Here is a 25,195-nt window from a genome sequence, read left to right as displayed (position 1 = left end):
GCCAGGCGCAGTAGCTCACGCCTGTAATCCCAGCACTTTGGGAGGCCGAGGTGGGCAGATCACCTGAGGTCAGGAGTTCGAGACAAACCTGGCCAACATGGAGAAACCCTGTCTCTACTAAAAATACAAAAATAGTAGCTGGGCGTGGTGGTGCACACCTGTAATCCCAGTTACTTGGGAGGCTGAGGCAGGAGAATCACTTGAACCGAGAGGCAGAGGTTGCAGTGAGCCGAGATTGCACCACTGCACTCCAGCCTGGGCAACAAGAGTGCAACTTTGTCTCAAATAAATAAATAAATAAACCTTTTTTAAAAGATAATTTTAAAATTATTGTTATTAGCTCAATTTGTGTTACTTTTCTATCTAAAATCTCAAGGGGCTGAATTTAGTAAGATTTTAATTATGTCACTAAACCGTTCCTCTTTGGTCATTTAATCTTACCTAAAGGGATTAATGTTAATGTTTATGGGTCCTGAGTTAAAGAGTTTCTGTATGGGGCCAGTAGAATATGAACCTCAACTTCTCATCAAAAGTCTGCTTTCATCACCATAATGTAGCCCGGCATCAGCAAGCACATCCCAGAGTATTCCTCAGTGTTCTACGGCCACATATCATTTTGTCTTTATGGTGATGTCCAGAGATATGAGGATTTTTTTTTTTTTGAGATGGAGTCTCACTCTGTCACCCAGGCTGGAGTGCAGTGGTGTGATCTTGGCTCACTGCAAACTCTTGCCTCCTGGGTTCATGCCATTCTCCTGCCTCAGCCTCCCGATTAGCTGGGACTACAGGTGCCTGCCACCACGCCCAGCTAATTTTTTGTATTTTTTAGTAGAGACGGGGTTTCACCGTGTTAGCCAGGATGGTCTCCATCTCCTGACCTCGTGATCCGCCCGCCTCAGCCTCCCAAAGTGCTGGGATTACAGGCATGAGCCACCCTGCCTGGCCTGAGGATTTTTTTAAAAAGCTTTAACTTGACATTTCCAAATTTTTTCTCATAAGCCCTTTTTTCCTTGCCCTATCTACTAATATTCCAAGGAACACACTTGAAACACTTACAATGGAAAAGGACTGGGGTTCCAATTCCCCAGTGGTCCCTAGCACTTAGCAGCTATGTGACCCTGGACGAGTAATTTAACTTTTCCAGACCTCAAATTCCTTATTTCTAAAATATCAATAATAGCTTCTTACTGCCTTTATGAAAAGTAATTAAAAAATATGTTAAAAACCTTAAATCTCTTAACTTACATTAACTAATTTTAGTTCTATAGATATCTCTCCATCCTAAGGAAGTATCTAAAACACAAGAAATTTTTAATATAAAACATTATTCCATTATTTATAACAGCAACAATCATTTTCAAATGTCTTAGTTGTCCAACAATAAGGAAAAACTTAAGCCACATGATCTGTATGATTTCAGCCAATACGAATTATATTTATAAAGAACTGTTAATAACCTGGGAAATTATCATCCTATAAAGTTCATTTTAAAAGGTATAAAGTCATAAAGTTCAAGCTCAAACACATTAAAAAACACTCACACACAAAAAAATACTGCAGGAAAATACGCTAAAAATGTTAAGACCTGTTATTCCTGGTGATAGAGTTTATAGAAATAAATTAATAATTATAAGCCAGAAATTATTTTATTTGGTCCAATTACAACATAGTTTAAATCATAGTCTGTAACTTTTCACAAGCTCCTGCCACTTTCCTCCTGGGAAGGATAAAGATATGTCAACACATGTTAATTGGTAACACTCTCAGAAAGAAGCTGGTGTGTATATGTGTGCGGTGTGTGTCGGGTGTGTGTGTGTGTGTGTGTACATACACTGTCACGTCTCAGATGCAATCTAGCAGCAACCCTCACAAACTGAAAGAGGAAGGGATGTGCTGGTAGCAATTATGTCACATGTCACTCAATTTAAGAAGAGTCATAGTGCCGTCTCAGATATCTGGTTTAGCATCTAAACATTAGTAAGCTTTAAAAAAAAAAGTTTTCCTTTTCCCCTATAATTTCCCTTATTACTAATTTGTTATTTTCTAAATTTTTTCAGTCACTACAATATCAATCCTATGAAATCAAAGCCCTATCGATGAAGTTTCTTTCCTATATAATGATATGAATAAATAGAATTCAGTACATAAAATCAATTGTATACCTGTGTTGCTTTTCCCAATTCAAAAGAAATATACTCAAACATATTCTATTTGTAGAGGTATTCTTATGTGGCAGAATTTGACCACAAAACTCTTTATAGGCAGTTAAAAATCAATTGTAGGTAAATTAAAAGAAAAAGACAATCAAGGTTTTAGTTCAACTAAAATGGAAAGAAGAACAGTTTTCTTTTAAATAATTTTCCAGTTTTTAAAAAATCATTCCATTTTGTTGTTTTTATTTTATTATTGTTCACTCTCCCTTCTCATCAATACCTACACTATTTCCCTAAAGGTGATTAATCATATATACATTTTAAAATTATTTCAGTTTTGCAAATCAACCACTTTATGATATTTCATATAACTCAAAACAATACTAGGGCTAAGTAATGTCCATTTTTTATTCCTGTAAGTTCCTCCGAGAAGCAGTTTCATTGCTCATTTCTCCTGTGGATATTTAGGATTAGAACTTCCAGTCACAGAGACAAAAATATATTAATCATCTGAACACCAAGGGCTCTTTAAAATTAGAATTGCTTTGACATCCATGACCTGTTAAATGTTGAATTCTAAAATGAACCTCTAAAGTTGTTAAGATAAATATCCAGTGAAGTGCTGAAAAGGTAAGAAGCAATGCAACAGAGATAATGTAAAATTCAATTGAGGAACAGATAAGGTTCATTCACAAGCTGATAATGTACAGCTACAGCGCAAGGAGATAAAAGAGCACAATAAAATTATATTCTATTCACATTCAACCAGTTGGACATCCAGATTTGGCTATGCCTTATAGATGAAGCTGCCTCATTATGGTTCTCTTGGTATGTTCTATAGCTGCACACTTTGTATCAATAGAAGGCTCCCTTATTTATGATCTGATGATTTACATAATTAAACAAGGATGCCTAATCTAGGTTTTTAAATTATTTTTGGTAAATAGAATGTAAAACCTGGACACTAACTAGATAGTTCTAACTCTACAACCTAGACTTTCAAATACCATCAGGGAATATTTATAAGTCTAATGTACATATGGTGCCCTAACATCACAACAGAGACTTACTATTCTCAAGTTACCTTCAGTTTTTGACACGAAAAACTTTTAAAACATACTGCTATATCACTGAATTCATCTATGAATAAAATATGATAAAAATTCAATACAAAAGCATTATCAAAAGGCAGATGGTGGAATAACAGCAAAGAAATCCTTCAAATGAGAAATTGTTGGAATTTCTAGGTATCCAGGACCACTTTCCTGCTCTAGCACATTTGCCTTCGAGGCCTGGCTAAGACACTGATCCAACAGAGGTACCAGACAAATTCATCACTAGTGAAACTAAACTGGTTAAATATGAAAACCAAAATTCCATGGGTAGGATGGGAATGAGGACACCACCATGCTGTAATCATCAGCATCCATGATCAAAAGCATGCAAACAGTATCTTTACAACTCCATTTAAATGATAGTACCTTTCCTGGTCTGAATGGTACTTATCAGTTCTCTAGGTGTAGCTTTCTTTTTCCTGAAAATTATTATCAGAAAAAACTAAAGTGAAACATATTTTTCACATCTTTAAGTCATAATAACATTTAAAGGATAAACCAAAATTCCAAAAGGACTTCATCTATCCCTTTCATTGTTTTGTGAAGCTACTTGTCTATTACATCAACAAAAGCAGTTAGTAGTCTATGGGTACTTTCCCAAAAAAAGGCCTTGTTACCAAACAAAAGGGCAGTGCTGCATTGATTCAGCCTGTGTTTGCACCACAGGCACTAACCAGCCTGACCTCTGTTCTCTAAAATACCTCATCCACCTATTTAGTAAAGTCTGGATTACACTGATCTAAATTCAAACTAGGTGACCTCTCAGTTCATTCAAGGTCTTTGGTCAAATATCACTTCTACAGAGAGACCTCTCTGACCACCCTCTCTAAAATAACACTACCCCTCAGTCTCTTCCCCTTTTCTCTCCTTGATTTTCCTTCACTGCTCTTATCACTGCCTGACACAGTAGTGCAGTTTTGTCTGTATTTGTTTACCGTCTGTTCCTCTACCTCCATATTCTCTTACCTTTGGCTTCACAGCATTTATTACCATCTAACTTCTCCTATTCTATCACCACTGTATTCCTTACCAGCTAGAACAGCATCTAGCACATACTAGGTACCCCACAAATCGTTTTTTGAAGACTGACTGAATGAATGAATGTCTTCCCACCTAGAATTTCAATTTGTGAAGTCAGGGCCTTTGACAGTTTTTCTCACTAATGTATACCCAGCAAGAGTGACTGGCACATGGTAAGCAGATAGTAAAATCTCTAAATGAATGAGTGAATGACAGTAGGAAAGTAAATTACTACAATCAGATCCTTTTCCTACAACACATTTGGGTGGGGGAAGATGGAAGACAGTATGAGGCGGGTAGAAGAGTGACAAAAGGAATGTCAAGGGACACTGAATATGGAACTTTTCTATATTCCAAGTTTCTTTAAAGAGTCAATAAAGAAAACATGTAAAATTCAAGAACCCAGCTTTTGCTGTAACATGTCCAATAAATAACTAATGACTGCACAGCAAAACAATCAATACAATAAAAAATTCAACCTATAAAATGGGAGAAAATATTTGCAAATGATATATCTGATAAAGGGTTAATACTCAAAATACATAAGGAACCTATATAATTTGATACCAAAAAAAACAAGTAATCTGACTTTTTTAACGGGCAAAACACCTGAATAGACATTTTTCCAAAGAAGACAAACAAATGGTGAACAGGTGTATGAAAAGGTGCTCAACGTTACTAATCATCAGAGAAATGCAAATCAAAACTACAGTGAAAAACAATGTCACACCTGTTAGAATGGCTATTACCAGAAAGACATAAAATAACAAGTGTCATTGAGGACATGGAGAAAAGGGAACCTCTGTGCACTGTTGGTGGGAATGTGATATGGTTTGGCTGTGTCCTCACCCAAATCTCATCTTGAATTGTAGCTTCCATAATCCCTATGTGTTGCGGGAGGGGACCTGGCAGGAGATAATTGAATCATGGGAGCAGTTTCCCCCATACTGTTCTTGTGGTAGTGGATAAGTCTCACAACATCTGATGGTTTTATAAAGGGAAAAAAAAACGCTTCTGCTTGGTTCTAATTCTCTCTCTTGCCTGCCGCCAATATAAGAGGTGCCTTTCACCTTCTGCCATGATTGTGAGGCCTCCCCAGCCACGTGGAATTGTGAGTCCATTAAACCTTTTTTTCTTTATAAATTAACCAGTCTCGGATATGTCTTTATCAGCAGCATAAACAGAGACTAATACAGTAAATTGGTACCAGGAGAGTGGGGTGCTGCTGAAAAGATAGCTGAAAATGTGGAAGTGACTTTGGAACTGGGTAACAGGCAGAAGTTGGAATAGTTTGGAGGGCTCAGAAGAAGACAGGAAAATGTGGGAAAGTTTGGAACTCCCTAGTGACTTGTTGAATGGCTTTGACTAAAATGTTGATAATGATATAAACAATGAAATCCAGGCTGATGTGGTCTCAGAAGGAGATGGCGAACTTGTTGGGAACTGGAGTAAAGGTGACTCTTGCTATGTTTTAGCAAAGAAACCGGCAGCATTTTGCCCATGCCCTAGAGATTCGTGGAACTTTGAATTTGAGGGGGATGATTTAGGGTATCTAGCAGAAGAAATTTCAAAGTGGCAAAGCACTCAAGAAATGACTTGGGGGGATTAAAAACATTCAGTTTTAAAAGGGAAACAGAGCGTAAAAGTTCGGGAAATTCGCAGCCCGATGATGCAAGAGAAAAGAAAAGCCCATTTTCTGAGGAGAAATTCATGCTGGCTGCAGAAATTTGCACAAGTAATGAGGAGCCAAATGTTAGTCAGCAAGACAATGGAGAAAAACGTCTCCAGGGCACGTCAGAGACCTTTGCAGCAGCCTCTCCCATCAATGGCCTGGAGGCCTAGGAGGAAAAAGTGGTTTTCGGGGGCTGGGCCCAGGGCCCCCCTGCTGTGTGCGGCCTAGGGACTTGGTGCCCTTCGTCCCAGCTGTCCCAGCTGCTCTATCCATGGCTAAAAGGGGCCGAGGTACAGCTTAGGCCAAAGCTTCAGAGGGTGCAAGCCCCCAGCCTTGGCAGCTTCCACATGGTGTTGAGCCTACAGGTGTTCAGAAGTCAAGAACTGAGGTTTGGAAACTTCCTCCTAGATTTTGGGGGATGTATGGAAATGCCTGGATGTCCAGGCAGAAGCTTGCTGCAGGGGCAGGGCCCTCATGGAGAACCCCTGCTAGGGCAATGCAGAAGGGAAATGTGGGATTGAAGCCCCCACTCAGAGTCGCTACTGGGTCACTGCCTAGCAGAGCTGTGAGAAGAGGGCCACTGTCCTCCAAACCCCAGAATGGTAGATCCACCAACAGCTTGCACTATGTGCCTGGAAAAGCCACAGACACTCAACATCAGCCCCTGAAAGCAGCCGGGAAGGAGGCTGTACCCTGCAAAGCCACAGGGGCCAGGCTGCCCAAGACCATGGAGACCCACCTCTTGCATCAGCGTGACCTGGAAGTGAGATGTGGAGTCAACGGAGATCATTTTGGAGTCTTAAGATTTGACTGCCCCACTGGATTTTGGACTTGCATGCAGCCTGTGGCTCCTTTGTTTTGGCCAATGTCTCCCATTCGGAATGGTAGTATTTACCCAATACCTGTAACCCCATTGTATCTAGGAAGTAACTAACTTGCTTTTGATTTTACAGCCTCATAGGCAGAAGGGACTTGCCTTGTCTCAGATGAGACTTTGGACTGTGGACTTTTCAGTTAATGCTGAAATGAGTTAACACTGGGGAACAATTGGGAAGGCATGATTGATTTTGAAATGTGAGGACATGAGATTTGGGAGAGGCTGGGGCAGAATGAATGATATGATTTGGCTGTGTCCCCACCCAAATCTATCTTGAATTGTAGCTCCCATAATTCCCTTGTGTTGTGGGAGGGGACCTGGTGGGAGATAACTGAATCATGGGGGCAGCTTCCCCAATTCTGTTCCTGTGGTAGTGGATAAGTCTCATGAGATCTGATGGTATTATAAAGGGAAACCCCTTTTGCTTGGTTCTTTCTCTCCCTTGCCTGCCACTAATGTAAGACATGCCTTTCACCTTCTGCCATGATTATAAGGCCTCCCCAGACACATGGAACTATGAGTCCATTAAACCTCTTTTTCTTCATAAATTACCCCATCTCAGGTATGTCTTTCTCAGCAGCATGAAAACAGACTAATACAGAATGTAAATTAGTATGTTATTGAAAACTTATGGAGGTTCCTCAAAACTAAGATTAGAACTACTTTACGATGCAGCAAGCCCATGTCTGGGTACATATTCAAAGGAAATGAAATGAGTATCTTGAAGAGATATCTGCATTTCTCTGTTTATTGCAGCATTATTCACAATAACCAAGAAAGAAAACAACCTAAATGTCTGTTGACAGATTAATGGAAAAAGAAAATGTGGTGTATATATACACAATGAATATTATTATATTATTTCGTCTTAAAAATAAAGGAAACCTTGGTATTTGTGACAACATGGATGAACCTAAAGGACAGTACGCTAAGTGAAACAAGCCAGGCACAGAAAGACAAATACTGCATGATCTTACTTACATATAGAATCTAAAATATTCAAACTCCTAGAAGCAGAGAGTAGAAGATGGTTGCCGGGAGCTGAAGGGAAGAGGAAATGGGGAGATATTGGTCAAGGGGTACAAAGTTTCAGTTATGGGAGATAAATAAATTCTGGGCTGGACACAGTGGCTCCTGCCTGTAATCCCAGCACTTTGGCAGGCCAAGGTAGGAGGATTGCTTAAGCCCAGGGGTTTGAGCAGCCTGGGCAACACAGCAAGACCATGTCTCTACTAAAAATAAAAAATTTTCCAGGCATGGTGGTAGGTGCCTATAGTCCCAGCTACTTGGGAAGTCAAGGCAGAGGGATCGCTTGAGCCAGGAATTCAAAGCTACACTTAGCTATGATTGTGCCACTGCACTCTAGCCTGGGTGACAGAGTGAGATCCTATCTCAAAAAATAAAATTAAAATTAAAATTAAAAGATGAATACGTTCAGGAGATCTAATATACAACAATGTGAACATAGTTAACAATACTGTATTTCAAACTGCAATTTGCTAAGAGAGTAGATCTTAAGTGTTCTCACCACACACACATACTAGGTAACTATATGAGGTGATGAATATGTTAATTAGCTTGATTGTGGCAATTATTTCACAATGTATACATACTCCAAAGCAACAAGTCATACATCTTAAAGTTATACAATTTTTACTTGTCAATTTTGCCTCAATGAAGATGAAAAATTAATGACTAGAAGAATAAGGCTGTTCTAACGCTGCCCCAAACACAAGCGAAAACATTAATGCCTTCATCTAGGGTATAAACAGAATTGAAATTTCACATAATACTAAGAATCAAGTTACTAAGTTGTGAGTAATATCTGCTTCTCATCAAAGATCTTTTCTATTTGTTTTCAACATCTCAACTATTAAGTCTTTTCTAAGGGCCTATAAAAATTATTTCTCCATTTAATTAAGGGGGGGTTTCTTGAACTTTTCACCAATTTATAAGTAATATTTCTGGCCAGGCGCAGTGGCTCAAGCCTGTAATCCCAGCACTTTGGGAGGCCGAGGTGGGCAGATCACCTGAGGTCAGGAGTTCAAGATCAGCCTGGCCAACATGGTGAAACCCTGTCTCTACTAAAAATACAAAAATTAGCCAGGCATGGTGGCAGACATCTGTAATCCCAGCTACTAGGGAGGCTGGCGCAGGAGAATCGCTTGAACCCGGGAGGCGGAGTTTGCAGTGAGCTGAGATCATGCCACTGCACTCCAGCCTGGGCGACAGAGTAAGACTCTGTCTCAAAAAAAAAAAAAAAGAAAAAAGTAATATTTCTATACAGCAAGTCATCCATTTTGATATGCTTACATTGTACAATCAATTTTATTCAATAAGTGTTTTTAGAAAATTATTTCACTCATGGATAAGCATTTTAAGATTACTCCAGTGCAATTAACATACGTCCCTTGGTTTCCACAGTTGCAATTAGAGGGGCTATGTTCTGTAGCATTACCTGTGGGCTCTTGACCACCATTTTTCTATTTGTTAGAGTGGCACCAATGTTCCTCCTTGAGAATACACCCGTGCCCCCACATCCTCACAGAGAAGAGATGGAACACCATTAAGGCACACATTCTTGTTTGGCTACCAAATTATACATGAAACGAAATAAAGCAATGGAATATAAAGGTCAAATGATAGCCAAACAAGAATGTAATTTTCCCCCAGTTTGGCTGACACCAAAGTCTTATTACTCTTCATTCAGCCAACAACACAGAATAGAATGATTCCAGGTATCTATTGGAAAATATTACTTCAAAGTCATTGCAACTCAATCATAATCATTATTAATGGCTCAAATGTGAAAAAACAATATTTATAGTGGATTTCCAGTAAGAAACACAATCCATCTATTTCTAAAATATACTAAAATCTTTCCTTGGATTAAATCAGATCACCTGAAAACTGTATATTATATTGGCCCCCTCGCAGAATTACCCTTTCTTAATGTTTCTTTAGAATTATGCTGTATTTAAAGAGCCTGTGAAACTCACTGCTGAATCACTGTTGGAATGTTGTTGAGGATATTGTTCACCACATTGCAAAGTATATTCTTGAGGCTGAGGGAGTCAAGAGGTCCCAGTATCAGCTTGATTAATTGTTCTTCTCCAGCAGAAATAGTTTAAGTTTACAAGTACTGAATAAAAAAATACCTGTGCTTCCTTCTTTGTGTTGAAAATGAGAAATTGAAGCTGAAATGCTTATATTAGTAAAGAAGAAAGTTTAAATTAACCAACTAAGTTTCCACTTTAAGAAGCCAGAAAAAGAAGAATAAGTTAAACCCAAAGTAAGGAGAAAAAAGGAAAGAAAAATGAGCAAAAATCAATAAATTTCTCAAAGAACACAGTAAATCAACTAAAAGTTGTTTCTTTTAAAATATTAACAAAATTGGGAAGCTCCTAGTAAGAATGAATTTAAAAAAAAAGACACAAATTACCAATATGGGATACAAAGGACAGAACAACACTACATATCCTAATGGCATTAAAAGGATTATAAGGAATACTATGAACAACTCTATGTCAATAAATTTGATAACTTAGATGAAATGGACAAACTCCTTGAAATAACTATAAAAACTGACATGAAAAGAAAACCTGAATAGTCCTCTATTACAGTTTGAATTTGTCATTAAAAAGCTTTTCATATAGAAAACTCCTGGCCCAGATGATATCTATAAGACATTTGTAAAATAAATAGCATTGATCTTATATAAGTTCATTTAAAAATAGAGGGAAAAAAATAGGAAAAAAGGAAATGTTTCTTAATTCACTTGATGAAGCCAGAATAATCCTGATACTAAAATAAGAAAAGAAAGTTATAGGCTAATATCCCTCATGAATTGACATGAAAGTAGCATTAATGAAATATTAGTAAGTTGAATAAAGTAATATATAAAAAGTATAATGCATGTTGACAAAGTAGTATCTATTCTAGGAAGGCAAGGTTGGCTTAACATTTGAAATTCAGTCAAAGTAAATTCACTATAGTAAAACAGAAAAATAATATAATCATCTCAATAATTTCAGAAAAGGGAATTTGCTAAAAAAAAAAAAACAACTACATGAAAGACAACTAATGTGGCAAAATAGCAAACTATTTTTTATAAGATCATAACCAAAACAAGAGCATCCATTCTCACCCCTTCTATTCAATTTTGTCCTGGCATTCCTGGCAAATGCAATAAGGCAAGAAAAATAAATAATAGAAGACATAAAAATCAGAGAGAATAAGTAAAACTACCAGTATTCACATTCAAGATTGTCTACAGGGAAAATCCCAATAAATCTATAAAGTAACTACTAGAACCAAATAACTTGCCCAAAATTACACCATCAATAAAATTAAAACTGGGGTTTGAGCCTATACAGTCTGACTCCTAAATTTTTAACCTCTACACTACATTTTCTCTCTAGAGATGACCACGCAACGTTTGCATTAGCTCACACACCTCAACATAGCCATTACTGTAGGCACTGGGAATCTCATTTGAAGATGTGAAAACAGAGATTCACAAAGATTAATAACTTGGCCAAGATCACATAGCTAGAGGGTAGAGGTGACAGAATTTGAATCCAGGTCTGGCTGATCCTAAGACAAAGCTGATTTGACTATATCATGTTTTCCAGACTGGAAACAGAAAACGGGGAGATCCAGATGCTAAGGCCCTGAAATAAAAGTGGAATAAAAGTCAAGACAATTAGTGACTGGTTAGATGTGGAAAAGAACACAGGAAAGGGAAAATGCAGATAACTTCAAAGTTCTGAGAATGAGGAAGTCACGACATCATAAATAAAATAGTAAAGCAAGAAGGAGAAACTAATGGGGAGCAGGGCTAAAAAAGATGAGGTCAACTTTAGACAAGTATCAATCTGTTAGGTTAGAGATCATTTTGATGGCGAATGATAGAACACCAAACAAAGAATACTTTAGAGAAATAGGGCTTTTTTCTTCACAAAACAAAAATCTGAAGGTGGGTAACTACTGATCTGGGTTCAGCAGGTGGACAAAGTCAGAACTGGGGGCTCTGTGTTTCTCTGGGCACTTGCTCCTGGGATTACAAGATGGCTGCCACAGGCCCAGGCCTCGGGTAGTAACTCCAGGCAGAAAGAAGAGAGGAAGGGGAAATCAAATACACGGGTAAAGCAAGAGCTTCCCTGGAGGCCTCCTGTAGACTTCTGCTATGTCTCATTGGCCAGACAGTGTCACATGGACACCTCACCTGAAGGAAGATTGGGAAAATAAGTATGTTGTTTTTCCAGCCTCTATAGCAGAGGTAGGTGAAGGAAAACAATGTCTGCCCCACAAAATATTAATGGGATATTCATGTGGGAATATCCAACAGACAAAAATACATCTGGTCTAGAAGATAAGCCACAGATACAGAGTTTAAGGAATCTGCGCAGTTACAGCAAAGGAAACAGATAGGTGCGCCAAGAAAGAGCTGGCATGGAGAGAAAAGAGTAGTGGCAGCACTTTGTTTTTCTTCTGGGGCAGGGGAAGCAAGCGGGTGCACACGGATGCAGCTGAGTCAACACGCCAGGATTGTCCACCTCCGCTCGTCAGCCAGATTGTTTTCTGTCAGATGTTCAGCTGGATCTCTCGCTGTCTCCCTCCCCACCCAGTTCTTTCCATCCTCTTTCTCTTTCCTCAGTCTCTCAGTACTCCTAGGGCAGTCTCTCCCTCATCTGTGACGTGAAAGTACTGGAGGAAAAACCCACTCTCACTGACCACTGTTGAGGATGCACAAACGTGATTTTATTCTGACTGAAGAAAAACTAGCTGCATGGGGTGTGAGGAGGTGGTGCAGGACAATAAGCAGCTACGATGAGAGGGCCATAAAATCTTCTAAGCTCATGGGAAATTCCAACAAAAGGTATCTGCCAGTCCCACCTCACAGGAGGGGCCAGAAATCCATTTGAGAGAACTCCAACTAAGACAAAGAGGCTGGATTTGCTTTGCTAAGCACCGCTTTTCCTCTGAAGACTCTTTCCAGCTCCCAGGCTGCATGCAGGAGACCAGGCAGCAGGATCAAGGGTGTGGATTGAGCACACCAATCCTACATGTATCCCCAGTCTGAGGGAGTCCAGGTCTGGCTAAACTTTCCTGTCCTAATAGATTAAAGCAAGTAAAATCAGCACGACAGAATTTAACCCTAATTACATATGAGGTTGTATTGTTCTCAGATTACTCCAAATATATATGTCATGTGCTCCCATGTATTTGAGGCCACAGTGAAATGTCTCCCAATAAATTGCAAATAGATAATTCCCAAGCATTAAACTTTAAAAACAATATATTGCTAACATTATGAAAAGAGATCACTTGACATTATATACCTCATTATGGAAATATATAACACTTCTGTGATGCATTCTTACCAAAAAGTCAAACTCTAGACCCAAATACCAATTTACAGGAAATACAAGGGACAAAGGAACATGTTTTAAAAAACTGCATGGAGGTACAATGAAAATTCAGACTGAAAAAAACAACAACAACCCAGTTTCTTCAAGAAATGTATTACAAGGAAGAAAAAGAGAGAAAGAGAGAACCCAGACCTATAGACATATCAACTAAATGCAACTTATTTGGCTCTTGATACAAACACACTGCAAAAAAGAAAGTTATGAGGTAAATGGGGACATTTGAACACTGACTGAATAATTGATTATATTAGAGAACTAATGTCAAGTTGTTTAATGTGTGTGGTATTGTTTTCTTTATAAAAAATCACTACCTTTTAGAGACATATACTAAAATATTTACAGATGAAATACATGGGATTTGCTTGAAAATAATCCTGGGGGGAGTGGGGAGTGCGTGAGGGTATAAACAAAACAAGGTTGGCTGTAAGTTGATGATGTTGGAGCCGGGGAAGGGGTGGCACAGATCATACTGGCTGGGCACAGTGGCTTAAGCCTATAGTCCCAGCACTTTGGGAGGCCAAGGTGGGGAGATCACTTCAGCCCAGCAGTTTGAGACCAGCCTGGGCAACATAGGGAGACTCCATCTCTATAAAAAATTTTTAAAATTAGCCAGGCATGGAGATACACATCTGTGGTCCCAGCTACTCAGGAAGCTGAGGCAGGAGGATCGTTTGAACCCAGGAGGTCAAGGATGCAGTGAGTTGTGATCAAACCACTGCCTTCCAGCCTGGGTGACAGAGTGACCCTGTCTAAAAACACACACACACACAAACAAAAAGAATTAAGAATCATACTGCTATTTCTTCTTTTTGTATATTTTGATTTTTTCCACAATAAAAAGATGTTAGTTTTTTTTTCAAAGGTGGGTGAGGATTTAAGGAGGAAGAATAGATTAGATTAGAGCTATGCAGTGTCATTTTTAAAAAAGTATTCACATTAGCCAAAAAACATAGAAGAAGCAACAGAGGCAGATGTGGATGGTGTCACCCACGCCCTTCCCCAGCAAAGGGCCCAATGGCAGGGCCTTTTTGGGTTACAGAGGCCATCATCCCTGAGGAGAAGGATGCCTGTGGCCATCTTGCCCTGGGCCCATTAGCACCTTCTCTAGTCAGGGCACTGCACTGAAGCTGAAGATAAAATGATGAATAAAATATATGGACTAAAGTCAAGTGATGTGAAAAGAGAAGTAAGCAGGCCATTACAATGGAATCGGACTTGTGCTATGTTATTACAGAGTGGGACCAAAGTGTGCTGTGAGACCACAGGTAATGGTGATCTGACTGGAAAAGGTGGCAGCCACGCTGTCCTGGACGATTCCCAGAACTGCCTTCTCATTATCATCCAATTCCCAGGCTCTGTTGCTCTAGGAAGAGGATGTACTCCTGTACAGGCCAGAAGATGTAAGCATCCTGACCTCCTGGCAGCTTGGCTTCTCATTGTAAATGCAGAAAACGGACTTCTGAGAATAATTGGATTTCCCATATGGCTTACTTAGAGGAAGAATACATTAGCCAAAGGACGTGAGTGTCCACTTCTCTGATGTGACAGATCTTATTGTCAAATTAATAAACTGTCTTTCTGGCTTTTAGAGTCTCTGAGAGTCTGGTACCTGTGTATCTGTCGCTGAAAGATACATTAATTTTTGATGTGCTAACAAGTCAGTATTCTGAGATTGCAAGACCAGCCTGAGCCCTGGAGGATGTACCGGGGTAATGTCATCCCTTGGGACATGGCTAGTAGATACTAGCCTCCTCCAGGGACCCCTTTCTGCTCTGTGTGCTTCTTTGATCCTCTGCATTTCTCAAGGGTGGACCCATGTCTGATGCTTCTTTGATATCTGAGTTATCTTCTCTCACCATGTGTGCTACAAAGCATTTTGGTTCTTAACAAATTTGTTCCTTGATTTCTTTCGCTCGAATTCAACCTAATCAAAATAGCTAAAATAACATCTATTTGGGGGCAAGTCAGATGGAAACTGTCCATGGAGTATTTTTAAACTGAAACACGAATACTTAAAAAAAAATCATCTGCTGCCTTTGAAAGATCACAACCTTTTGAATAACCATGTTAACTTCATCATCTGCTTTGGCTGTGACAGCCAGTGTTCCTCAAATAAGCCAGTCAACTGAGAACCTTTCTCCAACCTATACTTCTAATTAAAGAACAAGAAACCAAACACTGTGAACTCCTTTCCAAATGAAAACGATTTCTTTCATCTCCAGTGGTTTCACTGTCAATCACTTAGATAGGTTCTTTCATCTATAACAAAAGATGGCAAACTTTTTCTGTAAAGGTCCACATAGTAAATATTTCAAGCTCTGTGGGCCCACAGTCTCCATTGCAGCTACTCAACTCTGCCACTGCAGCGGGAAAGCAGCTGTAGACAATATGTAACCAAATGAGCATGGCTATGTTCCAATCAAACTTTGTTTATAGACACTGAAATTTGAATTTCATCTGAATTTCATGGGTCACAAAATACTACTCTTCTTTTGATTTATTTCCAACCATTCAGGAATGTGAAAACCATTCTTAGCCCACGAGACATACGGGCAAGCTGTCAGATCTGGCCCACAGGCCATAGTTTGTCAATGTCTGTCCCATCATGATGAATGCCAGCAATGAGTCGCTATACTACATGAATGTGTATGGTCCCTGTCCCTTCATAATACTCCTTTACCAACCCTGAGAACTAGGACTTATAAGTGGATCTGAAGTTCACAGTTGGCAAATTTAAAATCTTACGGGAAAAATATTTTCATTAAAATTAAACAATGGGCCGGTTGTGGTGGCTCACACCTGTATTCCCAGCACTTTGGGAGGCCAAGGCGAGCGGATCAGCTGAGGTCAGGAGTTCAAGACCAGCCTGACCAACATGGTGAAACCCTGTCTCTATAAAAATACAAAAATTAGGCAGGCATGGTGGTGTGTGCCTGTAATCCCAGCTACTCGGGAGGCTGAGACATGAGAATTACTTGAAACCAGGAGGGGGAGGTTGCAGTGAGTCAAGATCGCACCGTTGCACTCCAGCCTGGGTGACAGAGTGAGACTCCATCTCAAAAAAACAAAAACAAAAACAAAAAAACTTAAACAATGGTCAGCACACTTAAAAAAAAAAAGAAAGGACATTTTACCTACCTTAAGTCCCAAATAGTGGGAACTATGTAATTTGTTCCTAGTTGCCATCCCCTCAGAAAAAAATGGTAAGATCCCTGAGATAGTGGTGAGCTTGTTTTACTCTAACAATACATCTGCTGAGACTTTTTTCAATGTTGGTTTATCCATCCAAATGTTCAATGTCCTGTCTTTCTGGTTTTAAGATTAGTATTTGTAGACCCTCATCTCCTCAGTCCCACCATAGTCCAAGACGGTGGATGCTTGATACATAAAAAGCTATAGATTTTCTTTCTTTAATCTAATCTACATATCTACAACACTTGCAACACCCTTCCCCACTTGCAAGTATTGTCCTGTCTATGATAGCTTTCTAGGCATTCCTAACAAACACTTTAAGGCTCTATTTTCCTTGGGTTTTGTTTGTTTCACTTCAAATTTCATTGCATACTTCTTTACTACTGCAGACTTTCTCTTTTAACTCTCTTTTTATTTCCAGTCCCAGGGTTTCTCTTTTTTTCACCATCCACAACAGTTGTCACTTGAATGAGGCATATATTTGAACTATGTTTCCCAGTTACGTCCTTTTCCCAGTTGAAAGGTCCCAGCATCATATTCCCAAGTGAACCCACATGGGTTCATTGTACTTTCTCTTTTGTGCAGGGTTGAAAATGTCCATAATAAAAAAGATTTTATAAAAATAGAGCATACATTCCTATACTGTAGATTTGGTCACAAGAGGAATTTGTGGTTGAGAAGAAATCAGCATATTCATATGCCACACCACTCCCTGGCATGCCCTCCCTATTCTCTGCCTGGTAAAATTGTTCTCAGCCTCTGAGTTCTAGGCAGGACACCTATGGAAGCATCTTGATAACTCTCTCATCTGCATTCCCAAAGCACTTTATACATCTCCATTAAAGCACTTACTATTGCATTGTGGTTAGCTGTTTATAGAGCCGTCCCACCACCAATCTCCCCTACCCTCTAAGCCTATAAGCAACTCTCATATTTTGTTGCATCCCCAGTGCCCAGCACAGTGCCTGGAAAAGAAGATCAAGATAGCATTTAAAAGAGGATCAAGATAGCATTTCACAGTGCCTGGAAAAGAGGATCAAGATAGCATTTCTCAGAAACACTGAGGGCAGTGTCTCCACTAAACAGGGGTTTCAGGGGGCTTCCCTAGCCAACTTCCATAAACACTCTCAACCTTTCTCCTTTCCTTAAAAAAATAAATAAATAAACAATCTAAGTAAAAACACAACTCCAAAACAAGTCCCCCCATGGCCTTCATACAATGAGATTGCTGCCCTAAACTGTTCCTCATTGGAATTAATTCTGGCATGAACACTGCAGAACATGCAAAGTTCTTTTAATACCACAAAACAAAAAGCCTACATGGCACTCACAGTTTTCAAACTATTTCACCTTTTTTTTCTTCTTCCATTTGTCCACTTATCCCTGATAGTCCTATCCTCATTTTTCAGACACTCAAGGAAATAAAAGTGACATGTCCAATATCAGAACTGGTAACAGCTCTGTGCCTAAAACCCTTAACTTATTGATCTGTCCACTCATCTGACTCTTCTGATGCTAGGCTCAGTATCTGTGAAGGGTTTTTTTTTTTTCCTAGATTTTTTTCCCATTATGAATGGTGGCATTAAATGGGGGCACCATGCTCTAAAAAATCCATTTCAAGCAAAATCATTTAGGCAGATACACATTATGAAAAGAGAGAGTCGAATATGTCCCACTTGTGTTAGTATTGCTCTATGATTTTGCCATAAGTACTTCTTATTGACTAACGGGTTTCCAGTGAATTACCGACTGTTCAAAAAATGCCATGCCATGCATTTCTACACATAGAAATATGTTATCTATTATCTAAAAATTTTGCTCATAAGGAAGCACTACTATTTATAGGTTAAGTGCAAGATCTTGAATCCCATATAATTCCTTTTTCCTGAACTATTAAATTTAGATACTTATCACATTAACAACCTCTATACTTTAAATGCTCTTAGTTCTTCTACATAATCCTGTGTGATTTAACCATTACTTTAATTCTCTTACTATTTATTGCATGCAACTCTTCTAATATTAGTACATATCATTTTAGACATAAATAGGGCACTGCCTGCCAAAAAATCTTGCTACTGAGTGGTAATTGAAAGTCAAGATTATTTCTCAGATATATTAAGCTTTTCAAATGAGCTACATTTAGCTTTTCTCAAATTACTTAATATTTTTCAACAAAGGCCTATAATAGAGTATGCAAAGCACGTCACACTTAAGATTTTCAATTTTGATCTGGTTACGAATCTGTTAATTGAAAATTTTTCAATATGGCAGAGCACAAAATATTTCACACAAATGCAAATAGAGATGTCATGCAGATAGCTGCAAGACGTGAATCATTGCCCTTCTGCATCAAACTCCGAAATTCAGAGGCAGTTCACTCTGCAAGATTTCTTGCTCAGTTCTTAAAAGTTCAGATGCATCACCTTTTAATCAGGGTAATAAGCTATAATTGCTAACATACTGTGTAATGTTTACTGCTAAACCTGCAATCTGGACAAACAGAAAATTATGCTGTCAGAGCCTGGAAACAACTGCAATCCACTGTTAACACACACATCCTCCTTAGAGAGAGCTGTCGTCGGGAGTTACATGCTTTATGGTTTTAATTTTTTTTAGCGTAAAGATCTTTTCCCGAGAAGCAGGTATTAAGACGAAAGCAGCCTCCCAAATGACCTTCTCTAACACAGACCTTGAGCGAGCGACTGCGGGGGCAGAGAGCTGTGAATTTCAGCAAAGGATTCGACAGCTCCACCGGGTCCCTCACACTTTGCTTTCAAGAACAAAAAAAGAATGTTACTCTGCACCTGCCGGTGCCCCCACCCCTCTTTAAAACTTCATACCCCGCAAGGTCTGAATAGCCGGAAAGGGTATGCATCGATTCTTCTGTCCCGTGATGCCAAGAGAAAATAAACCCCCACCCAGGAGCGGAGCCTGGAGTCGCGGCGGGGCAGGGGGTTGGAGAGGTGGGTGCTCTCTCCCCTTAATGCGCTGCATTTTCTCCACCACGTGTAATAATCTCATGCCGCTGGCACCCCACGAGAGGCGGGGATCCTTGTCCTCCTGTCTCCCGGACGAGGACCTCAACCCCTTCCTCCGCTCGGGGACCCCGGCCACCCGCAGCCCGGCCGCGCTGCGCCCAGGTGCGGAGCTGCGGCGGTCTCGGGGCCCGGGCAGCACCGCAGAGCTCGGCCCCCGGCTGCGGCCCCCGGCCGAGCTACCTTTTATCCAGGCAGGCGATCCACTCGGCAGAGGAGGAAGAATGGGCAGCGTGCGCAGCGACCATGTTGAGCGGCGGCGTGCGGTGTCCCTGGCTGCGGCGACCTCCCGCGCTCGCTCTGCCTGTGCCTCCGCCCCCGCCTCGTCCGCCGCGCGGACCCTGCTCCTCCCGGCCGCCTGGCGACCAGCGCGGCTGCGACAGGCCCGCCCTCCCCGCGGGCTCCCGCGGCCTGGGGCGGTGGGGAGAGGGAGGGGACCCGGGGGGCGGGACGCGGGCGCGGGGAGGGCCGAGTCGCCCGCCCGCCCGCCCGCCGCTGCACTGCGGCGCCCGTGGGTGGGGATTCCGCCCCGGGGTGGGGACCCCGCGGTCCCGCTGCTGGGGGACACTGGGGGTGGCGACCCCGGTAGCCGGCCACCTGCGACAGGTGGCCGCTGCGTCCCTCGGAGACTGGGGCCCCACCCTCACCCCGGGGCCTCTGAGGCGGGGTGGGAGGGCAGGCGCCGAGGCGGAGTGGGGAGAGGGCTGCCAGTGTCTATATATTTTTCATACAGCAAATGCTACTAAAATGGCTGCTGCCTCTCTGTTTCCTTAGAAACCCATGAGTCTTCCTCAGCAGCTGTCGAAACTTGCCGGCGGTTGCTTGCTCACCTTTGCTGTCTCCCCTTCAGAAAAGGCTGGAGGGGAGGGCGAGGAAGGCTTGGCGTGGGGACGCCCGTCGAGTCTCTCAGTGAGGAATGAGAGGCCAGCTTCTCCTGCGGGGTGAGGAAGGGCTGGGCGCAATGGGGGGCAGTGCGGGCAGGGCTGGGGGGCAGGGAGGGAGGAGGCCGGTGGGCCCGATGTGGTCTGAGGGGGTGATAGGCTGAAGTCACTGGCCTTGAACCCTGGGCCTGCCTGGGCTTCCATCACCTGCATGGTGAAGAAAACACAGTTGAGAATGGGGAGTAGCCGGGCCACAGCAGAACTGAAGTTTGAGGATGCAGGCCGAGACCCCGGACGCGCAGGTTTACTTGTATGGCTGGCCCCCTTGCTGTTCTTCCTCTGGCTGGAGTGTTGAATGGGTGGTGATAACGGCCTGTCTCTTGTAGATGTTCACACAAATGTCATGTCTACAAGTTATTCAGTTACACTCTGCCAAGAACCAAATTACACGCCAATGGTTGTTTAGGAATTTGCGGACAAGTTAAATGTTTTGGACTATTACCAAGCACTGTTTTGATATTTATGGCACTACATTTGGGGCCAGACAATGGGGGAAAGGGACATAGCATTGCTTTCTTCTACTGTTCCCTGCCTCCTCCCCCACCAAACCTCCTATCCAACCCTGCTCAGGGGAGAGTCAAGGGGACTGGAGAGAAGGAAAGAGCAAGTGCTTTCTGGGATGCTTTGATCCTAATTAAACAATTATTACCATGATATAAAAGCCTCCAAAAATGTGCCATTTCCCTCTGCTGGATAGCCAGGATCTAGTTTCAGACCTGCCACAGTGTTCCCACAGCAACTCCTCCCTCCCTGCTCAGGGCTTTTCCCCCAGTTAACCTTCATTCTGTTAATTTCTATCATGTTTATGGTAATATTTAAAATAATATACTATAGAAAGATTAACCAAAGGTATTTATGTTGTGGCTTTTTTACTATACAGGTATGAAGGAGGAACTGTATCTCCCATATATATTAAGTTTCATTTATAAAGACATCAGAGAGCACCTGAGAATGTTTCAAGGTCACCAAAAGCTTTCTGAAAATGCCTTTCTGCAAAGAAGGTTTCCAGGTAAGGAGCTAGAGGAGAAAGGAGCTGCACATCACCTGTCATCACACAGAGGCTCAGAGTTGCCATAGCTTTGGTTATGATACTAATAATAGTCGCCATTTATTGAACATCCACTGAGTGTTAGACCCTGTGCAGTACTCCTTACATGTGTGATCCCATTTAATCTTCAGAACACTCTATGAGGCAGAGCCAGAAAGACACTACTCCACAAACAGCAATAAATATCCTTGAAAATGTAGTGAAATATTGAAAATGATATGTATCAGTACTTTCAGGGAGAGTGTTAATTGGATTGGAAGGAAGACACTGATGAGCTGCTGGGAGTGAGAGTGAGACCCTCGAGGAGTCCACAGTGCATTTTAAGGAGTGTAGCTCTGATGAACTGCAAGGCCTTTGTTTTGCTGTGTGGGGGCCCTGCCTTTTCTCTAAAGAGAAGTTGAAGACTTATTTAAAGAACATCCTTTCGAAGGAGAATCAACAATCACTAGCTTGTCCAGAGCATGCTCATGTCTTCATCCAGTCCTGGAGGTAGGTACAAGTAACTCCAAGATACTCACTAAGACACTGAACTCAGGAAGGGTCCATAACCCAGCTACAGGAGATGGGGCCCCGGAGTGGAATTTGGGTCTGTCTGATTCCAAACCCTTGCACATCAGTGATGGTGTCCCTGTTTCTGGCAATAGAATGGGAGTATAGGGCATGTCTACAATGACTGTCCAGAGGGTAAGAACAAAATAGTTATAAATCAGTTTTTTAATGTAAAAATAGAGAAATGTGTGAGGAATTAAAAAATAGAGATCCTTAAAACATCAGGAATAGCTTTACTGTCCTATAGATTATCTTGTGATCTGAAAGGGATTTTATTGCTGGTCAAGAACTACAGGAGTAAAGGAAACTCTGTTGATAATTAGTTATTATAGTATTAAGAGGAAGAAAACGGGCTTTTGCTTGGATTGGATGGGAAAGGCAAAGAACCAAAGAATATTTATTCATTTCCCTCTCTTTAAAAGAACATAATATATGTCAGTCCCAAAAGAGCATATGCTGTATGATCCTATTTATGTGAAACTTCCAGAAAAAGCGAATCTATAGAGATGGAAAATAGATTAGGGACTGCCCAAGCCTGGGAGGTGGGAATAAGGGATGACTGCAGATGGTCCTGAGAGATCCTCTAGAAATGATCTAAAATTGAACTGTGGTGATGGATACACAACTCTATAAATTTAATAACAATCATCAAATGGTATAGTTAAAATGAGTGAATTTTACAGTATGCAAATTATCTCAATAAAAATGTTAAGTAAATAAAATATTAATAAACCTATATGGAGAGGAAAAATAATATGATTGATCTTTTGGGGGGAAACAGAGAAAAGTATAGGAGAAAAAGTAAAAATTACCCATAATTCCATAACCTAGAGGTAATACTGTTAATATTTTAGTGCATTTAATTCTAAACTTTTCTATTATAAAAAGATACAATCAAGGCCAAGCACAGTGGCTCACATCTGTAGTCCCAACAATTTGGGAGGCCAAGGCAGGAGGATTGCTTGAGGCCAGGAGTTCAAGACCAGCCAGGGCAACATAGTGAGACCCCCCCCATCTCTACAAAAATTTAAAAAAACTTAAAAATTAGAAGTGATATGATCATACATGTACCCACAAACACATACATATAACTAGCTATGTGTATGTATATGTGTGCGTATATGTATGTGTATAGATACATGTATTCAAACAGACTTGAAAGCATTAATAGTTTATAGGCTACTTTTTCAATTGGAACGGAAAAATGCTTTACTTTCCTTAAAAAATCCTTAAACATTTTTTCCTGGCCACCAAATATTCTAGTGTACAGTTATAATTTACTTACACTATCTTTTGAGACTTGTTTTTTCACTTGGAAAAGGTATTATCTGTTTAATCTCCTTCCTATAGTTTAGTGAATTCTTTCTCTACTAGAGAACTAAGATCTCTACTGAAGATCTCCATGAGACAAGGATGAGACAAGGATGAGACAAGACCAATATCTGTTAATGCTATGTAGATCCTCGAATGAGTTGCTAAAATGTCTGATTTCCATTTTGTTCATCTGAGCAGAGGTTCAAAGTTAGGAATTTGAAGGCAGGCAGCCAAGTTCAAATTGCAGTCATATCTTCTACTAAATGTTTGGCCTTAAATTAACTACTTAGCCTAAGACTCCGTTTCATCGTCTGTAGAGTGGAGAAATTAATAGTATTATACATGAATTTGGTATTTGTAAGATATTTAGCATAAGTGCCAAGCACATAGTGAGTGTTCAATAACTCTTAGCTATTATTCTCCATATAGTGCAAATAATACTAGGTGCTCTCTGCATTTCACAGGGACCTGGTGGTGATAAGCTGTCGAGATCACTTATGCTAAAGGGCTTTGACATCTATAAATTGCAAGTTTTGGCTATAAAGGATATGAGGGATGGGTCTCCTGAGAAACCCATAGAAATTATCCAGGAAATTCTATCATAGATTGGGCATTCACTCATATCCGTATATGGGGAAAAATCTGATTCACCATGTTTTAGGTACCTCATTGGAAGGTAGGTTATAAAAACACATCTATCACTCCTGCTGGTGATACAACCAATTCAATGAAGACGCAGTATTCCTTCGGTGAAATCATAAAAGCAATTTTAATGTTTTATCTCACTGTCCTTTTAAACTTGCTCAGTGAAGGCAATTCTACCCCTGCCACTGGATATAGCTTGTTTGGTCACTTATAGGTAATAGAAAGTACCAGATTCTTTCTATTAGAATGCCCAAACCAATATATCACTACATATTTCAATCTTCATTTCAAAGAAAAGAATTCTGCCCTCCTCCCCAGCCTACAGCTGGTCACAGGCAGGTCTCAGCCTTTAGGAGAGAAGACGTGGTCAGCTTCTCCTTTCCTTCCTCATCCCAGACCACCATGAAAGCTGCTGGTTTTGACCCTTCCAGAATCAGAGTAGGGAAGGGAAGAGAGAAAAGAAGGGGCAAGAAAGTTCTTACTTTACTGGGACAGTTGTAAGATGGCATTGTCTTTTCCAAACCTGGCTAATGTCAAACCTGCTCTTTATCTTGTGGGTGCCTTCATTTTTTCTTAGGTGCCCCTGCTGCTGGGCCCCCCACATAAGCAAGTGTCACTGGATTTCCTGAGTCCCCTCCAAATTTCCTCCCTCTGTAGGACTCCCAATTTATCTTCCACCCACACCCCAGCTGTCTTCTTGAGCAGGATTTAAAGGGGCTCCAGGATCGTTCTCTTCTGTGTGTCCCACGTTTGGTCCATAGGGACACTCAACACCTATTTTGCTCTAATAAACTCAGAGTGCAGACCAATCCTACCCACAGTGCAGCCTCTTCACTCGCCAAAGAGGCTCACCAATCCCTCTCTCTTGATCTGTAGGTTTCCAGGGCTGGAGTCAGACAACAATTCCCTATGCTCCCAACTTACAGGTTCTCTGAGTGGCCCACATGGAGAGGAAAAAAATAGTATGAGGAATATTATTTTTCAAGACTTTCCATGACTAAAACAAGAAAATACTCCTGTTTTAGTCATGGTTCTCCAGAGAAATAGAACCAATGGATTATATATCTGTAACTATGTCTATATCTGTATCTATAAAAGGAGACTTATTATGAGGAATTGGCTCCCACAATTATGGAAGCTGAGAAGTCCTACCATATGCCATCTGCAAGATGGAAACCCAAGAAAGCGGTGTAATTC

The 25,195-nt window shown here is 40.8% G+C and overlaps 1 protein-coding gene across 3 annotated transcripts in view; it reads right to left on the bottom strand.

Annotated features, from left to right (window-relative positions):
* The window catches only part of RAPGEF4 (Rap guanine nucleotide exchange factor 4), a 314,193-nt gene extending 293,755 nt beyond the window's left edge, over positions 1–20,438 (bottom strand). For 2 of the 3 annotated variants that reach the window (XM_019022603.4, XM_019022604.4), the window contains exon 1: positions 19,685–19,889. In XM_019022603.4, the coding sequence (XP_018878148.3) occupies positions 19,685–19,749 (65 nt within the window). In that variant the 5' untranslated portion in view covers positions 19,750–19,889. Of the gene's footprint in view, positions 1–19,684; positions 19,890–20,331 lie in introns of those variants that run through there. The other variant, XM_019022605.4, reaches the window with a different exon arrangement.
* Positions 20,439–25,195: the final 4,757 nt, after the last annotated feature.

Source organism: Gorilla gorilla, chromosome 11 (genome assembly GCF_029281585.2).
Source record: "Gorilla gorilla gorilla isolate KB3781 chromosome 11, NHGRI_mGorGor1-v2.1_pri, whole genome shotgun sequence".
Taxonomy (NCBI): Eukaryota; Metazoa; Chordata; class Mammalia; order Primates; family Hominidae; genus Gorilla; species Gorilla gorilla.
Note: the sequence above shows the minus strand (reverse complement) of the source record. Positions and strands in the feature narration are given on the sequence as shown.